This window comes from Microtus oregoni, unplaced genomic scaffold (genome assembly GCF_018167655.1).
Source record: "Microtus oregoni isolate MIOR12 unplaced genomic scaffold, Mior012 000009F_ref0000495, whole genome shotgun sequence".
In the NCBI taxonomy this organism is placed as follows: domain Eukaryota; kingdom Metazoa; phylum Chordata; class Mammalia; order Rodentia; family Cricetidae; genus Microtus; species Microtus oregoni.
In genome coordinates, this window is record NW_024543068.1 from 13961763 (window position 1) to 13983865 (window position 22103).

General features: G+C 48.7%; 1 protein-coding gene across 3 annotated transcripts; it reads right to left on the minus strand.

The window, feature by feature from the left end:
* Window positions 1–353: 353 nt before the first annotated feature.
* Dcaf4 (DDB1 and CUL4 associated factor 4) lies at window positions 354–19819 on the minus strand. Of its 3 annotated transcripts, none has more exons than XM_041658753.1 (14): window positions 19758–19819; window positions 16069–16165; window positions 13491–13591; window positions 13003–13160; window positions 12174–12256; window positions 10061–10163; window positions 8508–8651; window positions 6987–7036; window positions 5725–5804; window positions 4327–4425; window positions 4131–4228; window positions 3634–3807; window positions 3063–3177; window positions 354–1391 (listed from the first exon to the last, which is right to left on the minus strand). In XM_041658753.1, the coding sequence occupies exons 2-14, from the start codon at window positions 16155–16157 to the stop codon at window positions 1159–1161; spliced, it is 1527 nt and encodes a 508-aa protein (XP_041514687.1). In that variant the 5' UTR covers window positions 16158–16165; window positions 19758–19819; the 3' UTR covers window positions 354–1158. The 3 variants fall into 3 exon arrangements, with proteins under 3 accessions (XP_041514687.1, XP_041514688.1, XP_041514689.1); XM_041658754.1 differs by lacking the exon at window positions 19758–19819 and adding an exon at window positions 19317–19338; XM_041658755.1 differs by lacking the exons at window positions 12174–12256; window positions 19758–19819 and having other exon boundaries at window positions 16069–16157.
* Between the last annotated feature and the right edge of the window lie 2284 nt (window positions 19820–22103).

A 22103-nucleotide genomic window follows, 5' to 3' on the forward strand; every position in this document is an offset into this window, starting at 1 on the left:
AGGTAAATGTCTCTCTAGTGGTTGGCTGCTTTGCTTCTCTGATCTTCGGGTTGAACCCCACTATCTGTCTCTGGGTTGTTATTATTCGTGCTCCAGCCAGAGGACTATCAATCCCTCCCCACTGCTCCACTGCCGGGGACAAGGAGGTTGGAGAGGTCTAAAGAGCAAACTCCTGGTGCAGGAGCAGAGGGCGGCAGTGGGGTTACAGAGCAAGCTGGTCTCCAGCAAGCTATGAAAGCTGGCCTCAGGGTCTCTGCCCCGTTGGCAAGCTCGGTAGGGATTTCCTTGGGCAGACCCACGCTTCCCCAGCTGAAGGAAGCAAGAGCTGATTCAGATGCGGAAACAACACATCACACAAACCTCTTTTTACTTTATTGAAATAGTTAGTAGAAAGGACTTTAACACTATTCATAAACTGCAGTTCCAAAATTATAAAAAAGTCAAATTTGGTCTTGGGCTTTAGAACTAACACTCAAGTCACTGTAACAGAAGCTGCTGTCCCTTCCATCCTGGAAAACTCAAGAAGGCACGAATATTGTTTGGAGCCAGAGCACTTGAAAAGCTCCATCTCCCCCCCCCCCTTTTTTTTTTTGGCTTTTCGAGGCAGGGATTTTCTGTGTAGCTTTGGAGCTTGTCCTGGAACTAGCTCTTGTAGACCTGCCTGCCTATGGCTCTCCAACTCCATCTTCCCCTTCTAATGCCTTGCACAGTAACAGAAGACTCCAGAACTCACTGGCACCGTCTGAGAAGGCAGTGTGTAATGACTTCAAAGCCAGTGAGTCCTCAGACACAAAGCCAGTAAATACCTCTCATGACAAGGCCTTTCATTTCATGCTCCGAGGCCACAATTTAACCGCTGCTTTACCGGTTATTAACTATACTTTGCTTTATGTATATGGGTATTTTGCCTGCATGTGACGTCTACACATGCATGCCTGGTCCAGGGGAAGAAGAGGGTGTTGGCTTCTCTGGAATTGGAGATGAAGACGGTTGTGGGGAGTCAAACCCAGGTCCTCTGGAAGAGCAGCCAATGCTCTGAACAGCTGAGTCATCACTCCAGCCCCCCAAGTCAACCATTTTGCACTGCCCGCGAACTAGGATACCATCTGAATACATCAAGCACCACTTAAAAAACTCACTAGAAACGGAAGCTGCCATTCATTCCCACTTGCCTTCCTCCAAATTGCTTGAACAGAATGAGCTGTAGGAGAAACAGTAAAGGTCCTGCTGGACGGCCATGAGCAACCCTGGGGATCCCCGGGCACCCCCAAGGCGAGGAGAAAAGGCCACACTAGGAATGTTGGCCTTGGAGGTGGGGCATGGGGAAGGTATGGTTCTGAGCAGCTGGGCATCATGGAGGCTCCAGATTCTTGTGTAGCAGTCTTGGCCCACTAGGAAAGAGGGAAGACAACACAGCAGGTCAGAGAATGCAAAGACATGTAGACATGCTCTTCGGACCTCTCAGGCCCAAACACAAACCCAATGGTGGGAGGTATTTCTACTAATCTATTCTTAAAATTAAGACCATGAGTCGGAACTCCGGGCAGTGGTGGTGCATGCCTTAATTCCCAGCACTCAGGAGGCAGAGGCAGGTGGATCTCTGTGCTCTGTGAGTTCTAGGCCAGCCTGGTCTACAAGTGCTAGTGCCAGGACAGGCTCCAAAGCTACAGAGAAACCCTGTCTCGAAAAACTAAAAAAAAAAAAGACCATGAGTCGGTCTGTTGCTCCAGAACCCGAACTAGCTGCAGGTGTGCAGAGTACCAAGGATAAACTGGCTGGCTGTCACACAGCAGTCGCTCATGGGTAGGGATTCTTCAAGTGGGAGTCCAGCCCACCTGATCTAGATGCCAGGCAGCTGGGTTCCTTTTGATGAACTAAGCAGGAAGATCTCTCAACTTTGTTACATCCTGGCAGAGCAGATGACAGCTATTTCTGGTTGAAGAATTCAAGTTAAGTCTGCAGGACTCCTAGTTCTGAGCAAATTGTCATGGAACACAATGGGTTGTGGCACCTAGATGCTCCATGCTCCTAGAGATCTGTGGGGGCTTCAGCAATCAGATTTCAATTGAGCACTTAATGACTGTAGAACCATAGTGTGCCTCAGCAGAGGATGTACTTGGAGTATGGGGTTTGCTTTGGTAGCTGTGCAGACACCTGTGCCTGGTGAGGGACAATTGTCTATATTCTGTCAATCATGTTTTAAATTAACGCTGATTGGCCAGCAGCCAGGCAGTAAGTATAGGTGGGACAACCAAACAGGAAGTAGAGGTGAGGCAATGAGAACAGGAGAATTCTGGGAAGGAGGAAGCCCATTCCTCCCCAGTTCTGTCCCAACACCGAAAGAAGCAGGATGTGACCTGCCCCACTGAAAAAGGTACTGAGCCCTGTGGCTAACATATATTAGAATAATGGGCTAATGTAAGTTATAAGAGCTAATACGATGCCTGAGCTAATGGGCAAATCAGTTTATAACTTATGTAGACCTCTGTGTGATTTTCTTTGGGATTTATTGGGAACTGGGCAGAACAGAAAACCCCAAAAAGCAGGCCCCCCTGTAACATGTGCCTAGCTCTCAGCAAGGCTTATCTTCTATACATCTAAAGTGTGCTGCTGCTTAGCCAAGAATTTAACAGGGAATGAGTGCTGTCTGTAGAGACATTAGTACACGTGAGCCTTCAAGAAGACAGAACATGTCAAGGGCCTACAGTTCCATAACACAAACACTGGTTTTTGTGCAGTGGCCTGGACACAGTACCATCTTTAGTTACTTTAACTCCCTCAGGGCTTGGTGGCGAGACTGCTGCACTTCCCCTGTAGATCATGGGTAATGTTAAAAGGCCAGGATCTCAGCATCCTCTGACAGGAATGGCAGGATGGGCAGTGTTTGGACAAGATGATGCCTGATGGAATCCTGCCGTGTTTTGATGTTCATCACCTGCCTGTTTCTGAGGTAATGCTGTCAGTGGCCCATAATTCCCATTGTGCAGTGCTAGTTTTACCACTTTTCCCTCTGCTGTTTAAGAGGCGGGAGCCCTCACAGAGATCTCCCGTTCCCCACGCACCTGCCACCAGAATTCCTTCCTCCTCGTGCACATGCAGGGGCAGGTAGGCATACTCATTCACGTGACCTTCATACTGCCGCACACATTTAGTGGCCCTCAAGTCCCATAGCTTGATCTGGGAGAGAGAGCACGGGGGTTACTTGGGAAGGGCCTAGCAGGTATGTAGCTGGGAGGATGAGGTGATCTTCAGTGGCCTTTTTAGAATATAGAGACTGAAGCCTCGAACTCCTAAAGCTTGAGTTCATCAAATCACAGAACTAGAGGCCCCACAGAACTAGAGGCCCTTCTGTACTTTATCTTTTTTTTAAGATTTATTTATTTACTATGTATACAATGTTCCTCTTGTAGGCCAGAAGAGGAAACCAGATCTCATTGCAAATAGTTGTGAGGCACTACATGGTTGTTGGGAATTGAACTCAGAACTTCAGGAACAACAGCTGAGTCATCTCTCCAGAACCCTAACTGCTTTACACTTCTATGGAGGCAAGATTAAGCTCACATGGAGCAGCAATCCCCATCCTGGTGTCTTGGTACCAGGGTCTCTCAGAGGCCGGCAGTTAGGATTGCCTACCTTTCCAGCCATGTCTGATGCCATCAGGTATTGATCTTCCTTGAGGACCCGCACAGAGGTCACTGCTGACTCATGGAAAATGTGGGTGGCCTTCCAGCTTTTGGCTTGACTTGGAGAACGTAGGTCAATGGCAAAGATCTCCCCAGAGCGACAGCCATTGAACAGTAAGGGAGTCTGTGGAGAGAGGATCAGCGCCCAGTTTTTGCCACCTGTGCCTAAGGATGGAAGGGTGTGTCCTGCCTGGCATTAGTGAGTTCCAGGCCAGCCATGGCTACATAGTAAGATTCTGTCTCAAGTAAACCAAATCAAATCAAACCAACCAACCAATAAAAAAAAAATCACAAACAAACAAAACAACAAAGTACCCATTGATCATTCCCATGCCTTTTTTCTTGTAAAAGCAGCAGCCCAGATGCTATACCACGGAAACCCAGTTTGACTCCCACAAACACGTCAATCTAGGGATGTTCTGTTATACCCTTCCTGATCCAACCAACCTTCATTGCAAATTGCTGAGTCAAGACATCACTGCTGATCCCATATGACTGCCGGTGTCCTGTCACCACGTTGGTCAACAGGACCCTCCGAGACAATCCTTGTGGAGACAAGAAATGGGTCCCAGAGGTCAGAGATGCTGGCAGTCTGGGGAGAGGACCGCTGCGTGGGACCTTCAGGTCTGTGGCCAGGACTCACCTGTACTGAAGCAGTTATCTATCTGGGTGTTCTGGGACCAGGCACAGGACCAGGCACCAGGGATCCGGAAACTGCAGAGCATGCCAGGCTGGTCTGTACCTGCAAAGGAAAACAGGGCTGCCGTCCAGGCCCAGTAACGTCTCTCCATGTTACCAGGCTAGCAACCACCAGATCTGGGACATCACTGGGAGAAGCTGTTCTGAGGCCAGCTGTGGTCTGGATGTCTCCCAGAGTCCAGATTTACAACAACCACCCCAAGTCAAATGCTGAAAAATTTCAGGGATGGAGCCTTTGGGAAGTGATGAGGATCTGGTGAGCTCATGCCTCCAAAGTGGTAATGGTGCATTTACAGTAGAAAGACATCAGCACTTAATGGACTGCCCTCCCCAGAGGCTGGCATGTGCTGCTGGAATTCCCAGCCTCCAGAACTCTAGGACCAAGACAGGGACCTTTACTGGATTTTGTGGTAACTAGAGAATGATTTGGGAACAACTCGTGTCCTCAGTCCAGGCTGTGGCCTTCATAGTGCTAACAGCTGTCACAGGGCGGTGTGGTGTCACAGGAAACGTGGCTTCAATCCTTGTCCCAACACCAACAGTGTGCTCAAGTCAAACAATGAAACTATGAACTGACAGACTCAAGGGGGAAATCCAGCCATGTGTCCACTACTCCAACTAGGAGCTAAGACACCAGCATCCCAGAAGGCTCTCCACATCCCATTCCAATTTCTACTCTTACTTCATATCGTTCCCTAAGGGAATTTAATATCAAGACTTCTAATACTGAAAAACTAGTTCTGTGGGGCCAAATTTGGCCTGTCCTCTTCTGTAAAGTGGTAAGATACATGTCCCACAAATCTGTTGGGCAGCGAGATCCTGACAGGGCTAAATGCTCTTGGCCTCATCTACTTCCATGAGGAACGTGCTGGGGTAGGCACTGCCTCCAACTCAGAGGTCAAGCAATGTGCTTGAATATAGGAATGGGATAGTTGTGCTTTGGGCTAGCTCTGCCTGATGTCTGCACATAGCACACACGCAGAGGTCTGCCAGAAGGAGCAATCAACCTGCATCCAGCCAGCCAACATGGCTACCACACTTGGGAGCTTAACCAACGCCCTCTGAATGGTCGCTAAGGGCAGCTCAACCCACTGTCCTGACGTCTTGTGCTGGCTGGTCATGTGAACTTTATCACGGGTACTTTGCTCTGTTGCTGAAATGACCTCACAAAGGCTTTATAAAAAGCAGCAAACTCTAAAATGCACTGTTCCTGGGGCAGGCTCTGGGAACCCTCCCACAGTCCGTCCCATCCCATATGCTGAACTGGGGTCACCTAGCTTAGACCCTCAGGGAGACAGAGGACACAGGCCTTCCTCAAGACAAAAGAAAGGACATGTCATACCTTGGTGAGTACCGACAAACAGTGATGCTGGGAGCAGGGTGGCACAGCCTGGCGTCTCTGCAATGCCCATGAGGCACAGACTGCAAAAAATCTGTTAAGGATAGGTGTAATGGACAGGGTCTACTCTGGGAGAAAATGGCCATCAACACGTCTCAGGAAGTCCAGATACAGCGCTTTTTACATTTCCCACATCCGGTCTCAGTTTCTTAGGAACATGTCACAACATGTCACAGTTAAGAGCTTAGTCCCCGGAAATCTGTTTCCTGTCTTCTACCAGAGAACCAGGGTTTTCAGAGTGAAGCGAGTTTGTTGGAGGCCAGAGTGTAACATGTCTGCACATGAATTTCCCTGTGCACATGAAGAACTAAGTCTCAAGTTCAATGACAGCACATAGGCTGAAGAACTCATCAGCTATGGAATGAATAATGACAAGTGTCATGATTGTGTGTTAAATCTTACAGAGAGAGCCCAGCTGGCAATCCCAGTAGGTTACTGTGTTTTCAGAGCAAAGCCCTATTGGCTTGCTGAGAGGCCAGAAACCAGTGTATTCTAAAGGCACAGGTCTGAGATATAGTCTTGTGGCTCAGTGTCAAAGTACTTCCCTTGCTGGGCGGTGATGGTGCACACCTTTAATCCTAGCACTCAGGAGGCAAAGGCAGGCGGATCTCTGTGAGTTCGAGGCTAGCCTGGTCTACAAGAGCTAGTTACAGGACAGGCTCCAAAGCTATAAAGAAATCCTGTTTCGAAAAAACAAAATAAACAAACCAAAACAACAACAAAGTACTTCCCTCACTGCCTTCCTCAGTGTTCCCCTAATCACTACTTTCTCCCTCCGGCCTCACAGCTGGGTACCATTTTAGGACTGTGCTAATCCCTTTTACTTTACTCCTTCACCAAAGCACTGACTCCCCTGGCAGGGATACTGGGTCTATCTGGTGACCCAAGAGCCCAAGACTGTATGTCAGTGGTTAGAGGCAGGGTCTGGAGTTAGGCTTCCTGGGGTCTAATGCTGTTTCTAGAAATTACATACCAAATCCCAGATGCCTGGCACATAGGAACTTCATCATCATCCAACAACAGTCAAAACAGTCAACTCTGAACTTCAGTTGCTAATGAAGACACGCTGCTCTGGACCCAGGTATAGTCTTTGTCCAGAAAGGGATCCAAGGGTACAGAACGTTCCCCCTCTGCCATCTCCACAGATGCTTAGGTTTATACCAGGTTGTGGTTGTGCATTAGACCTATCACAGGTTAAAGGATACAGGATGTGGGAATCCAAGTGACTGAGTGAGGCCCAACACACAGAGTTTACCTGGAGAGGAAGCAGGGAGAGGGAAAACTAGGTTGACTGCCGCTCGTGGGAATAATGGTCAAATGCTTTTCTAAAAAATGGCTTTTAGAGGCTGGAGAGATAGCACAGCACTTGCTGATCTTACAGACAACCTGAGTTTGGGTTCCGGTATCACAGCCAGTAACTCCAGCTCCAGGAGATCCAGTGTCTCTGGACACAGAGACACGTGCACATGTATGTGCGTGTATATGCATGCATACTACACATCCCTTAAAATTAAAAAAGAAACACATGACCCTACCAGCCGCCCCCTGTAGGATTGAGACTATACTCAAAGCTCTGAACACACTAGGCCAACACTTTACTACTAAGTTAACCCGTAATCCAGAGGTTCTGAACCTGGAGTCACGACCCCTTTAGGAGGGCTGTCAAGTGGTCCTTTCACAGGTCACATACCAAATACCTCGCTTATCAGATATTTACATTGTGATTCATAACAGCAAAATTACAGTTATGAAATATCAACAAAATAATTTTATGGTTGGAGGGTCACCACAACATAAGGACCTGTATTCAAGGGTTATAGCATTAGAGAGGTTGACATGTGATTTCTTTTTTCAGGTTTTGCTCTTAGGTACAGGAAGAAGAAGCAAACTTCTTCAGCCCTTGCACACCAGGAGGGTCCCATGCTACCCCTACCCCTAAGGCAGACCTGCATTTTCTCATCTTTTGTTCCTTTCTCTGCCTCCTCTGAGACAGGAAAGAAAATATAGCTAGGCTCACTGTTGTAGCTCAGGCTAACTGCAAGCAAATAGCAACCCTCCAGTCTCAGCCATCTGGTGCACTGAGATTCTAGCTGGCTCCCCAAGTCATTTTCAACCATGTGGCTCATGTCCCTTTTGAACAGGAAGTCACAGCCTCTTGGATGCAGTTTAAAAGTTGCTATTGGCCGGGCGGTGGTGGCGCACGCCTTTAATCCCAGCACTCGGGAGGCAGAGGCAGGCGGATCTCTGTGAGTTCGAGACCAGCCTGGTCTACAAGAGCTAGTTCCAGGACAGGCTCCAAAGCCATAGAGAAACCCTGTCTCGAAAAACCAAAAAAAAAAAAAAAGTTGCTATTGGTCAGAGAGCACCTGACATGTGTGATGTCCAGAGGACTCCATCCAAGCTATGATCACTGCTGCCCACATTCCAGGGACCACACCCCTCCACATCAGTTCTGATCCTTTAGAAAAGAATGCCCTGATGGCCAGTGAAGGCACACACCCCATCCCATCCACCTCAACTAAATTTGTCTCCCAACTGAAGATGCTCTGGGCCTTCCTTTTCCTGTGGGCTCTCAGGCACTAACAAGCCATTTGTCCCTCAGAAAGGTAAGACAGCTTTTCCTGCATTCTTCATAAAGCTCCTTTCCCTCTCTGAATGTAGGCAACTACAGCAGGGCCCTAGGCCCAAAGGCAAGCAAGCTGCAAGGCTGGAGCGGCAGGACCTACCTTCCTGTTGGTGAAGTAGAGGTTCTCATGCATGTGCACCGTGAACGTGGGGGCCTGCAGACCCTGCAGGTTAATGATGCCATACTTGGAGCCTCCAATTTTGACATCATTCACTGTGAAGAGGCGGTCACTGCTAGTATCTGCCTGGAGGGAAACAGGCTATATATAAGTGATCTCTCAGGCTGAGCCATGCGGCTGCCTAAGCTCCTCTCCATGAGGGAATACGGCAGGGACCTAACTTAAGTGATTTCGAGCAAAGCCCAGAGTCTGCCCTGCCATTTCTGATGCATGGGTGAAGAAGGTAAAGAGAGTGTGTGGCCAGGAAGTCTGGTGTCATCAGTGAGCCCCTCAGAACTGAGTCTGGGAGGATCTTAATGTTGCCCAGAGGATATACCACATCCCACCACGAAAGCCATGAACTGTTGAGTTCTATCATGAACCTCTCAGCTACATAGGGAGATCCTGCTCTATTTAAAAATACAACACAGTGCCTGTAATACCAACACTTAGGAAGCTTACTAAGGCAAGAGAACTGAGTTAGAGGCCAGCCTGCAGCACATAGTTCCCTTGTCCTAAAAAGTCCCCAAACTCCCCCGCCAACAGAGCTCCAAACAAAACACAACACTGTTAATTCAAACTAAAATCTCCATATTTATCTTTTTTAAAAATATATATATACCATGTGCTTGTGTGCATAAGTGTACATGCATGCATGTACGCCCACGCACATAGGTGAAACTCCCCCTACTCTGCAAGCTTGAAGAGTTAACACGCTTGGATGAACCTACTAGCGGAGAATCAAATGTGGAAAACTGCCTTCCCAGCCATAAGCCAAACAGTCAAATGTGATGCTGGGTGACAGGGAGACTCTCTACCAAAGGCACCAGCGCCAGAAGACTGCACACTGGTGTCAGGGAGGGGCATGCAGAGACCCACTGCAGCCAAGTATCTACGGATTCGAACCACGGTGCCACTAGAAGGGCTGCAGCAGTGGGGAATCGGGGCCTGACCCCAGTACTCCTTTCATGGATAAGCTCAGCTGTCAAGGTCTCCTGGGCCAGGAGGTCTCCCATCCCGCCAGCAGGATCCTTCATGTGCAGGGTACACTCTGGCTCCCTGACAATGTTCCACTGTCCTCAGACTCTAGTAGTTGGCCTTAATTTCCATCCAGCCCACATCTCAGTAAATAGAGACCTTCTACTTCCTACAGTCGATGTGATGGAGGTATATACACAGGGCCCTGCCGCTATGGTCAGGGGCACTGAGCAAAGAAACCCACTGTGCTGCAGCCACTGGCACATGGATCCTGCCCACAGTGTGCACCTTTTCAGCTGGACACACCACAACCAGGGAGAAAAGATCCTCTGTTCTTATCATGTGGCTAGAGCCAGGCTTGATGTCACAGGACAGGACTGAAGAGTTAGTAGTAGACCCACATGTGTGCACGCGCGCACACACACACACACACACACCCCGTTAGCCAGGCTTAGTGAACACTCACAACGAGCCAGCAGTGGCAGCCACACCTGAGCACACAGACACGTGTCACTTACCAGGATGAAGTTAAACCGGTCACTTCCCAGCGCAGAAGGATCTGAGCTCTGAATGACTACCTTATTTCTCTCCATGCAGCTCACCCGCAGCTCATGGGATAAACTGAAGAGGGAAACAGAAATGCAGGAAGGGCATGGACACCACAGCCAGACACCTCAGTCTGATGCTGGGGTGCACTTCTGTAGAAGCACCTCCGAGGGAAGATGACTTTTTTTTTTTTTAAAGATTTTTTATTTTATGTTTATGGTGCTCTATCTGCATGTATGCCAGAACAGGGCATCAGATCACATTACAGATGACTGTTAGCCACCATGTGGTTGCTGGGAATTGAACTCAGGACCTCTGGAAGAGCTGCCAATGCTTTTAACCACTGAGCCATCTCACCAGCCTAAATTTTTTTTTTTTTTTTGAGACAGTTTCTCTGTGTAGCCCTGGATGTCCTGGAACTCACTCTGTAGATCAGGCTGACCTCAAACTCAGAGGTCAGGGAGATGATTTGAGTGCAGAAATTTAAGGCCAGTCTAGGCAACATAGCAAGGAGGTCATGTCTCAATTGATGAAAAAGGCAAACACCCGGGTCTCTGCCTTTTCCCACACTCTTCTCCACATCAGTTCTCACACAGAATGCTAACAACAGCTAAACAACTGAGTAGTCAGACTCTGGAGGGATCTGCTCAGTCACAGAGTACAGGTTCTCTTAGGATGATGAGACTGCCTGGGAGATGAACCCGCTGCTGAGGGGCGCAGTGTGAGTTAGAGGAGCCCAGGTGTGCAGCCACCCACCTTACTGCCCCTTTCCTCTCCAGTTCAAGCAGAAGAGCCATTTCTTTTTTTTTTTAAATATTTATTTATTTATTTATTATATTATGTGTATAGCATTCCTTCCACGTGTGCCTGCAAGCCAGAAGGGGGCGCCAGGTCTCATTATAGATGGCTGTAAGCCACCATGTGGTTGCTGGGAATTGAACTCAGGACCTCTGGAAGAGCAGTCAGAGAGCCATCTCTCCAGCCCCAGAAGAGCCATTTCTGCATAGACTCCCTTCCCTCTTGGGAGGGAGTAAAGGAGGCTGTGTGCTGCCCCTGCACGGCTGGCCTTCCCTGAGGCGGGCACTGGGTGCCCTAACATGCATGGAGGGCTGTTTCTGTTTTTATCTGGAGCAAGTCTCTCCACTCCAACTTCAATTTCCTCTTTAGAAAATGGGAGGGAGTTATTAACTTCTCTTACCAGATCTAGTTAGAGCTGCAGCAGCCACCACAAAAATACAGTTTTTGGAAATGCTAGGGACTGAATCAGACATGTGGATCAGCACTACAGGAAGCTACATTCCGGCCTCCCATCACAAGCACTCTGATGAAGCTGGCACATACACACTTAATGCCACGTGTCACCACCATATATGAAATGAAGTCTCCACCCCTTTTTGAGGAGAGAAGAGTTACTCAGAGCTGCTTAAGATACAGAAGGCAGCCGGGTGGTGGTGGCGCACACCTCTAATCCCAGCACTCGGGAGGCAGAGGCAGGTGGATCTCTGTGAGTTCGAGGCCAGCCTGGTCTACAGAGCTACAGGCTCAAAAAGCTACAGAGAAACCCTGTCTTGGGAAAAAAGATGTAGAAGGCAGAGCTGGTTGAAGGGGGAGGTGGGGAGGTTGTATGATCCATAAAACCAGGGTTAGGGTAGTAGGGCTGAGATCAAGAAGCCCAGAGGGGCTGAAGAGAGATTGTTCGGGTTCAATTCCCAGCAATTCACAACTGTTTCTAACTCCAGTCCCAGGGGATCTATATCCTGCGTTCTGGGATTAAGGGTATATGTCACCAGGCTTAAATTAAAAAAGGAGGTAGGCAGTGACAGTGTATGCCTTTAATCCCAGCACTCAAGAGGCAGAAAGGCAGGGGGATTTCTGTGAGTTCGAGGCCAGTTTGGTCTACAGAGCAAGTTCCAAGATAGCCAGGGCTACATAGAGAAACCTTGTCTTGAAGAACCAAAAAGATAAAGAAAGTAGCCAATGAGCTGAAGACCTCAGTGACAAAGACTTCTCACAGAGTAGCACAAGGTGGGCTACAGAAATAAGAACAGGAGAGAACATTCAAGTCAAAATAAGGCATTGTCTTACCGGCAATAACTGGTTATGTTGAGAAGACCTAACTGGTTTTTTCGTAGGATGGAGGATGCGTTAAATCCCATTCTGGTAATTTTCTAAGTTTATTGAAAAAAAACCAAAAGGAAGATTTAGTGAAGGCAGCCATGGTGGCGCAGACCTGGAATTCTAGAATTGGGGAGCTGGATCCTGGACCCCAGTTCAAAGTCATCCCTGGACACATATAGTACTTTCAATTCCAGTTTGGGTTATGAGACTTTGCCTTCTCTGAAGATTATCTGTGCTGTGGTTTGGGTAACAGGTATTTAGTTCCACAGGACGCAGTGAGGAAACAGGTATTAAATGGACAGAAATTCGGTGAATAAAATTTGATGGTATTCTCTCAAAAGTCTCTCACTGGCAGGAGGAAAAACCAAGCCCAAGGCAGCCCTGTGAGTTGTGATAGAGAGTCTGTGCCACGCCTGTCTAGGTTCACTGATGGGCAACAGGCTGATGCCACGGTCTATGCCAGCAAACAGAAACAGGAGCAGACAAGAAAGAGGACCCTAAGAGACATACATGGATCTACTCTACATGGGAAGTAAAAAAAGACAAGATCTCCTGAGTAAATTGGGAGCGTGGGAATCGTGGAAGAGGGTAGAAGGGGAGTGGAGAAAAATATATAGTTCAATAAAAACAATAAAAAATAAGGAAAGAAAGAAAAAGGAGTAGTAAATGGGGTTTCCTCATCATTTCCATTCAGGTAAGTGACAGCACACTGAGGACCCTGGTGTTGACAACCTGCATTGGGTAGCAGGTGGATGCAGTTGGAGGATGCACTGGGGCGCCAAGGGTGAGAGCCCACCTTTCTCTGCTTGTCCTCCTGGTCCAGCAGCTGCAGCCTCCTGCTCTCCATCTCCTTTTGGCAGATGGCCTCCTTCGTGAGGGGGTTGCAGTTGTTATGACCGGGGAGTAAACGGAAGTAGCGGTTCTTTTCAGGGTCAAAATAAAAGCCTGGAAGTTCTTTAAGAAAAAGAAGTCAACTGACTAAATTAAAACACTGACCCACCCAATAATAAAGTCTGTGTGTCTGTTCCGCTGTTTGAGGGAGCCACAGCCAGTCACTGAGTTCTATACTGGGGAGAACATCTGCCCCAGAATCATTATTCCCCACACTTGGCACCTCCCTTCAGCAGATCAATTTGCCTTTAGAATTCTCTCAAGCTAAGGATGGACTCCCAACCCCCCAACAAGTGAAGAGACACATCTCAGCCCTGGCTGAGGAAGGGCTGTCAGGAAAGACTCACTGCCTGCTGAGGACAGGCTAGGGGCCCTACCCAGATTACTGCTTACCTGGTGCAGACGACTCTTCAGCTCTGCTGGATGAGGTTGATGGGACCTCAGCATCATGGTGGCCAGAATCTTGTGGGCTCTGTGATGTCCCTGCGGTGTCCCTGTTGGTGTACAGTTGTGAGAATATGAGTGTGTGTGCTCAGGAAGGCCAAAGGACAGTCTTGTGTGTCAATCCTTTGGGGCTATCCATCTTTTTGAGGCAGGATCTCTCATTGGCCTGGAACTCACAAAACAGATGGGGCTGGCTGGTGAGCCCAGGGACAGATGGGGAGTGCAAGCACATGATGCCACACCTGGCTTTAAAACATGGGGCCCAGGGAATCAAACGAGCCCATCCCCCAGTCCAGTTCTCAGTCTGACTGTAGGTCCTACTTGAGAAGGTCTGAGCCTTCACCTGACCTTTGTGATTATTTGGGGAACATGGATACCTACTGTGAACACGCTAAAACAGGGCCAGCCTCTCTTTCTTCTTACGACACCTGTCAAAGGAATCCCTTTTCTTCTCACTTGGGCATTTTTTTTTTTTGTTTGTTTCTTCAAGACAGTGTTTTTTTCTGTGTTGCTTTGGAGCCTGTCCTGGAAGTAGATCTTGTAGACCAGGCTGGCCTTGAACTCACAGAGATCCACCTGCCTCTGCCTCTGCCTCTTTAGTGCTGGGATTAAAGGTGTGCGCCACCACCACCCTGCTCACTTTTGCATGTTGTGAAATCTTTCGGAACTTTCCAGGATGAAAAGAAAATCAGAAATCTTTGCCAGTAAAAATGCTACTAGCTGGGCTATCTATCCTCAGCAGCACTTACAATGCCAGATGAGTTTCATTCCTCTTGGCTTCAACAGTAGAAGAGTTTAAATTGTATCCGGCTAGACAACCTTACAGATGGAGAAACTGGGATTCTGGGAACAGAGGTAATTTCTTCCATAACAACAGGATGGAAGTGTGGCTAACACACTGAATTTATGAAGCCACTAGTGGTCTCTGTGGCAATGACAGGTTGAAATGCAGGGTGAGAATCCTGAGATAATCCTTCTCCCCACACACAATGAAAGGAGGTTTGCAAAGCTGGGCTGAGGGAAGCAAAGAGCAGCCTGTGTTCTATCAACACTGACGCTGTGCACAGCTGTAGGTAAAATTATGTTCTCTCCTTCTTCTGCCCATCTGTATCAGCAGGAGGATGGATTAAGTGTCATGACAAATGTTAGTCTTTCTCATCCAAGGGCTACTGCTCCATTTTTTTTTCCAGAGCCCAGAAGGTGGCTGTGCCCAGCAGGTTTCCAAGCCACTCTGCCAAAACTGGGCTGGGACTCTCATAGATCAATCCTGCTACCTAATTTGGCTTGTGGGAAAAGCTTGGGGCCCGAAAAGTACCCATGGCTCTCCTAACAAAACATACTAACATTGGGTGTAGTGCTGATCTTTCTACATTATGGGCCAAATTAGAAATTTACACCCAATGAGACCCACTGTGTGCTGAGGGCTCCAAGGGCCAGGCAGCTTATTAAGGGTTTTTATACAGTTAAGCCAGGGTGGCTTATGGGTCAGAGCCCCTTTAGATCCCGGGGACTCACTCACATGGTGAAGAAAGAACTGATTCCCCAAGTTGTCCCCTCACCTTCACATGTATGCCATGACACACACGCACGCACACACACACACACACACACACACACACACAAGGACTAACATGTGGAGGAAGAATTGTAACTGGCATGTGTGCCGTAAAGAGGAAGCGACCTGTGAACCCAAGGGCTGCATGAAGAATTCCTACTGTCAAAAGTCCTGGGAGCCCTCACCCAAGGCCAGGTGGGGACAGGGGGCTCTTGTTCTGAGACAAGGATGTTTGTACCCCCTTCATGAGGGATAATAAATGAAATGTGGAAAATGTTACACCGGGACTTAACTATAGTCTAAGATGAGCAGGCACACAGCAGTCACTGCTCTCTTCTCTGTGTATGTTTGTGTATAGAAGATTTAGTATGCCAGAGGCAGGAGGTGTGGGGGTGTGTGTGGGGGGAGTGGTGGTGGTGGTGCACGCACTATGAGTTCAAGGACAGTCTGGTCTACAAAGAGAGGTCCAGGGCTGTCAGAGCTATATAGAGACAGACAGAGACACACACATACCAAAAAACAAAAAACCTTGTAGTCCACATAAAGATTTGCATGTATTATGTAAATATGCAATATACTATATACATCTATATAAGCAACATGCATGTTAACTACATATTTTATAAATCCTTTTCCAGGACTTCCACTAAATCGCCCCAGAAAGGTTTTTTGCCCCTCCCAAATGGAAAAGCAGGTCTCCAGCTGTGCCAGAAAATTACCAGCAGTCTTCCGGCTGGCACTCTGGTCAGAAGCCAGTGGCCACGAGGGCACAGAGCATGGCTGTGCCCTCACTCTCCGGAGCAGTGGGCTGATGACAACACGGCAAGCTTTCGAGCCTGCTGGCTTCACTGCTGACTCACTCTGAGAGGCGAGCGTGTGTGTGTGTGTGTGTGTGTGTGTGTGTGAGAGAGAGCACTGTACAGAACAGCAGAGCAGCACTGGGCAAAACTGGCTCCCGACCTGGACACTTGCCTTTCACTAGGGCCACTCTGCTCCAAGGCAGGGCTCTGCTGGTGGCTCCGCTCACGTCGTCTCCTGCTCTGCCAGATGCTTCTACCCATTTCTGCTCCTGGAAGAGAAATCAGAACATCAGACACCCCGGCTGTGTGCTCTCCCATGCTCATGATGGTCACTGGTGGGGCTGCCACACAAGCCTTCCCTAAAAAGCCCGCCTCTAGCACTTTCCCAGTGCCCCACGTGATCAGAATACCTTAACTCTTTCCACATCTTCTCCACAAACACTTCTGTAATTCTTTTTCATCCTCCTCCCTCCCCCACGACCCCAGATAGGGTCTCTCTGTGTGTGTGTGTAGCCCTGGCAGTCCTGGAACTTGCTCTGTAGAATGGTTAGGCTAGCTTCAAACTCAGAGCCTGTGCCACCAACTGCTCGGCTCTGTGTGAATTCTTACTCATCTTGAAGAAAGAAACATCTTTCTTGGTGCCTTTCCAAGACGCCCTCCTCACCTAGATGTCATTCTTCCTTGGAGACATCACCGATGTCTAGTTCATGTTTAATGGCTCCCTCTCATCTCTGCTGGTGCTCCCTCTCTAATCCAAAGCCGCAGAAACACTCTGGAAGAGTGATCTACACGCAAATTCGATGTCTTTATTTCCCCATCCCCAGCATTCTACAAAAATGCTCTTGCATTAGCAACTAATGCTCCTTAGGGTCAAAGGTGGGGAGTCTCCTGCAGTTGGCTTTGAATGGCCAAAAGCCTGCACTTGGGAGGCAGAGGCAGTGAGGTCACTAGGTTAAGGCCAGCCTAAGGCTGCCCAGTGAATGAGAGTCTTGAATGAACCCAGCAGTTATGAGAGCGTGCATTGCTCTTGCAGCACTGAAGGTCAGTTCCAGCACTGACATCGGGTGGCTCATAACCACTTGTTAACTCCAGCTCCAGAGGATCCAAGGTTCCTTCTGGCTCCGGAGGGCACCCACCCTCACATGCGCGTAATTAAAGAAAAAGCTGGGGTCTGGTGAATTGCTCAAACGTGTCCTAACGGTGCTCCTCACCAAATTTGAAGAGACTCTGAACCAGGACCCAATGGTAGAATTAACTCCAAGTTGTCCTCTGACTACCACATGCACGCCAAGGCCTTCTTCCAGCACCTACTGCACACAGTACACCGACATACATGCAGGCAGACCACCCATACACATAAAATAAAAAGAAAACTTAGGCCTGGTGGTAGGTACTCTTGTTACCCCCAACACGGCAAGGTAAGCAGGAGGGTCGAATGTTGAAGGCTGCCTATCCTTTGGATAGATATATCCAATCTATACAGGGAGATTGGGATCAGCCTGCGCTATCAAGACCCTCAAAAACAAAAAGCACCCCTTACACAAACAAAATAAAACAAAAAAAAGGAAAACAAAAACCCAGCTCAAATTCAAGGATGAAAAGTATGTTTTTCCGAAATGCAAGTTCACTTTCAAGATCCATATTGTGCTTTATATCTTTATATCCGCATTTATTTGTCCATTTTAAAACGTTGTTTATATATTCCTGTCTGGGATGTGAATTCCTTTTTGTTTAGCTACAGTGCTGGAGACCTCAGGGCCTTGTGCATGCTAGCAAGAAATCTAATGTTTTTTCTATTCTTAGCACCTACTGACCTAGTTGGCTACATGCAAATTACTGCTGAGGAAAAACCAAACCAAACCAAAACAATAACAAAACCTGTGGCTAGGTACTCTTTTCCTTTTTTTTTTTTTTTGTTTTGTTTTTGTTTTTCCAGACAGGGTTTTTCAGTAGCTTTGGAGCATGTCCTGGAACTCGTTCTGTAGACCAGGCTGGCCTCGAACTCACAGAGATCCGCCTGCCTCTGCCTCCTGAGTGCTGGGATTAAAGGCGTGCGCCACCAACCACCTGGCAAAGTTTATAATCTTAAATGATGAAAAGATCACACATGATTATGGAGGGTATTTAAATGCCCAGGAGCACAATAATTTATAATCCTTATTTCCATTCACCAGAGTTTCCTTTAATTAACGCTGCTTTCAGTAGCATTTCATTTTGTGATAACAAGCTACTATGAAGCTGTGCAATTTAAGAATCTAGAGTCTAAGGCATCTTGAGATAAAAATGGAAATGGGGAGAAACAAGTGTGCTTGAAATTGCCCCACCCTAGATCCTACATTCACCAGCTGTTGAGCCTTAGTTGCCAGGTGGGTACCTGCCCTGTCCAGTGTGGCCCATGAGTGAACCAGGAGGGAGATGGGAAAAAGCAGATTGTTCATTAGGAGTTCTGTCTAGTGTAAAAAACAAAATAAAGGGCTGGAGAGATGGCTCTGCAGTTAGGAGCACTTGCTGCTCTTGCAGAAGATCTGAGTTCAAACCTCCTGTAACTCAGTTCCAAGTGATCCAACACAGCGGTCTGGCCTTTCAGGGCAGCATCCACTCACAAATACCCCTATCCTTATAAATTCCATCCCCGAAATTCGCAGAAGGAGAACCACCTCCACATGCACAAAAACATTACACGACAATAATAAAATCAAACCCCACTTTACAGCATGAAAACGGAGGCTTACAGAACAAACAACAGCTAACTGACAAAGACGCATTAAAGGTGCAGGAGGGGGTCCCCGACACCTCTGGGCGCAATCACCCATAGGACAGCACCTCAATTTCCAGACAGTGGGGTTTTTGACTTCTCCAGGAAGCGGATTTATTATCTCCACCTTACTGCCCTGCTCCACACGCAAGACTGTGTCTGTGGATCTCCGAGGGATGTTGTGTTCCTCAAGGTTGCTATGGAGACCACAAAAGCACCCGGATTCTGAAGAAATGGTGTGGAAAGGCTGCCTTTCTCACTAACGAACAACTTGGTGTGCTGGGGATGGAGGCTGGTCAGCACCAGGGCTTACTAACTCTTTCATATGCCAAGCTGTACAAAACCTCAGAAAAGCCACCCCTTCACGTCCCTATGTCGAAAATGATACCACTAGTGTTGGAGAGATGGCTCAGCGGTTAAGAGCGCTTGCTGCTCTTCCGAAAACTCGGGTTCCATACTCAGAGCACACATAGGAACTCAGTCTCCAACTACACACAGCTTCAGCAGTCTAACACATTTGGTCTCTTCCATTTTCCACAGACCCACACACATACTAATTTAAAAAAAAAAAGCCTCTTTAAAAAGGTGTGTGTGTAGACCTGGCTCCGTGGTGAAGAACACTGAGGACCTAAATTTGATTCCCAGCATCGTGCATGGCGGCTTACATCATCTGTAACTCCAGTTCCATGGGATCTGTCTGACTTCTTTTCGCCTCCATGGACACCAAGCATGCTTGCAGCGCGTGCGCGTGCGTGCGCGCGCGCACACACGTAAGCCAAATACCCACACACATAAAATTAAAGCACCATAAAACAACAACCAAAACAAGAACCTCTTCCAAAATGTGATGCCAAAAACTACTACTGGGCCGGTGCTCCACCACGGCCCGAATCTCAATGAAGGCGACGGCCTGGGCGGGTAGACGGGACGCTGCTGGTCCCTGGGGACCACGCAGGACCCGCCAGGCCCGGGCCCACGCCCACTCCGACCGTGTCGCACTTGCTCATTCCTCCCGCCCTTAGCCTGGCCTTCCCCGACCTCTGCCTGGGTACAGCGACACCCTCCTTCGGCACCCACGGGCGCGCCAAGCATCGGAACACGCTTACCTGCCCAGACGGTCCTCTCACCTGCAGCACAGTCCGGCTGAAGTAGAGAGAGGCGTGCGAGGATCCGGGAAATCCTTACGTTCTGTGTTGACGTAGCCCATAGGACGAAGGAGACTGGCTCTGCCGTCTCATTGGATCAGGCCTCTGTCCATCCACGCCAGCAAGGGCGGTCTTATACGGAGGGCGGGTCTTGGTACTTCCGCTTCGTCGTAGCCAGGCGTGCGTGGGGGCGGGGGGGGGGGAGCCCGTGCGCTGGGGCGGGGGAGGGGGGGAGCCCGTGCGCTGGGGAGCCCGTGCGCTGGGGCGGGGCTGGAGGTTGCTACCTGCGCTTCTAGGCACCGTCTTGGCAAACAGAGGGAGTCCTTTCGCCTGCTGCAGACCGTACCTGGAAACATTTTTTTTCTGCTTAGGGCCGGTACTTAAGCCCGAGTTAACATTCATGTGGGGAGAGGTGATTGTATTGTGAAAAGAGCAGAGGAGAATCTGAGGAGGAAAGCGAAAAAGGATTTAGGTAGAGTCGTCGTGACCGCAGAGTAACAAGGAAATCAAGAATATATTCTAATTCAATGATCTCCAGCCCAAAGTTTGTTTATACGGGCAGCATTTCCAGAATGCTATCTGGCGTGTCTGTACCAGCTAACAACACGGAGGACCACCCCAAGGAAGATGAACTTTGTGACAGGTCAGAAGTGAGAGCAGTCTGAGGAGAGCTGGTTCAAATAGACCAGGCGAGGTGGTGACTGAAGTTTCTGCACCCCCATAAGCCTCTCCCCCGACGCAGTCCAAATCAGACCAAATCAAACCGAATTTTAAAAAGCCCAGGTTTAATGGGTAAAACGCTCCCTGATGATTTTCCAGCCCCCTCCCCCGCGAGAGGAGACGGGAAAATAGAGACCGAAAAACCACGTGTCTGTTTTCTGGGGGACAGTTTAAATACCCCGTGAAAGAGGTCTTGAGCATCTCTGGGGGAGGGGTAGTCTTTTCATTTGGCGGGCTTTCTGAGATGCGGTAGGATTTGGAGAGAGATGGGGGAGGGGACTTGGCGTGGAACTTCCACCAGAGCATTCCAGAGATTTTGGGTATATGGGTGCCAGGGACTGGGGTGAAGCTTGCACCAGAGCAGGGACCACCAAACAGTCTTGATTTTACTGTATTTGGGCGGCGGGGGTGAGGGTGGGGGGGTGGGATATCCAAACCAACAGACTAGGTAGTTGGAAGTCTGTTTCAGCTACTGGTTGGGCTGACCGTGAGGAACGCAGAAGCTTTAGCAAGGTGGATGGGACTGTAGAGCAGCCTCAGGAGCAGGGAAAACACGTGAGGCTCCAGGGACTGGAACGCTGTGGGGTAACAACTAAATCTGTGCTTAGGGGAAGTTTCTTGGGTGGAGCAGCAGTCGGTGAGAAGATAGGCAGGGAGGTTACAACTGAGATACAGGGCGGGTGGATGGGAGACGAATCTGGAGGAGAATCTCCGACTTGAACTCTGGGAGGAGGAAGGACAGGCTTCTGTGCAAAAGCCTTGCGGTCCCTGGAGGATTGAGGAGGGGGAGGTGACTGGGGACTTGTGAAGTGAAGGACTGACAAACAGCCAGCACCACTGCCAGGCGTCACCGAATATCCACAATGAGAACAGGGTAGACATCAGTTTTGCCTTGGAAACCTGTAACACACGCATTTTACGAAGGAAACTTGGCCTGAAGCCAGCCACGGGGCCTCCCCAGCTCAGTTTTCTCTTGGTTGTAATGCTGAAAAAGGAAGGTCATAGTAAATGCCATAGCCCAGCATCAGGGCTTGGTCCATGGCTTCCAGTGACTAAGCACCTTGTGTTACAGATTTGATTTGGTGTTTAGATGGTGTATAATATCCAGATGTAACACACACACACAGACCAAAACAAAGAGCGAACCTCACATCCAGGGCATGGAGACATGGCTCAGTGGTTAAGAGCACTGGCTACTCTTCCAGATGCCCTGGGTTCCCAGCACTTGTGTGGCAGCTCACAGTGTACCAGGCCTTGGCAGAAATGAAGATCTTCTAAAGAGACACCTGTGTCTCTCATTCTGCCAAATTGTTGAAACAATGGTCCCCAAAGAAATGGAAATTTCCCCAGAAACCTCATGCCGGGAGAAGGGACAGGCACCAGCTGGAGGGGGAGCTTGTCTCCCGGAATGAGATGTTACTGAGTGCCAACAGCTCGTTAGACCACCTTACAGGATGAGACTGAAGTCCAGACAGTGATGGGTTTGTAGCAAAAGCCACAGCTCTCATCTTGAAGGGAACAAGAGATAGTTTATTCTGGCGTCATTGTTAGTGACCATGACCTGGGAACATATTTAGGTTACTCCAA

Bases quoted from the DNA above. Each gene is read 5' to 3' on its own strand.
- Dcaf4 (XM_041658753.1), bottom strand. From the start codon at position 16,157: ATGGGTAGAAGCATCTGGCAGAGCAGGAGACGACGTGAGCGGAGCCAC. The intron at 12,257-13,002 runs GTGGGCTCTCAC...CAATAAACTTAG, and splicing joins AGGAGGACAAGCAGAGAAAG to AAAATTACCAGAATGGGATT. The intron at 4,229-4,326 runs GTGAGTCCTGGC...TGTCTCCACAAG, and splicing joins AGATAACTGCTTCAGTACAG to GATTGTCTCGGAGGGTCCTG.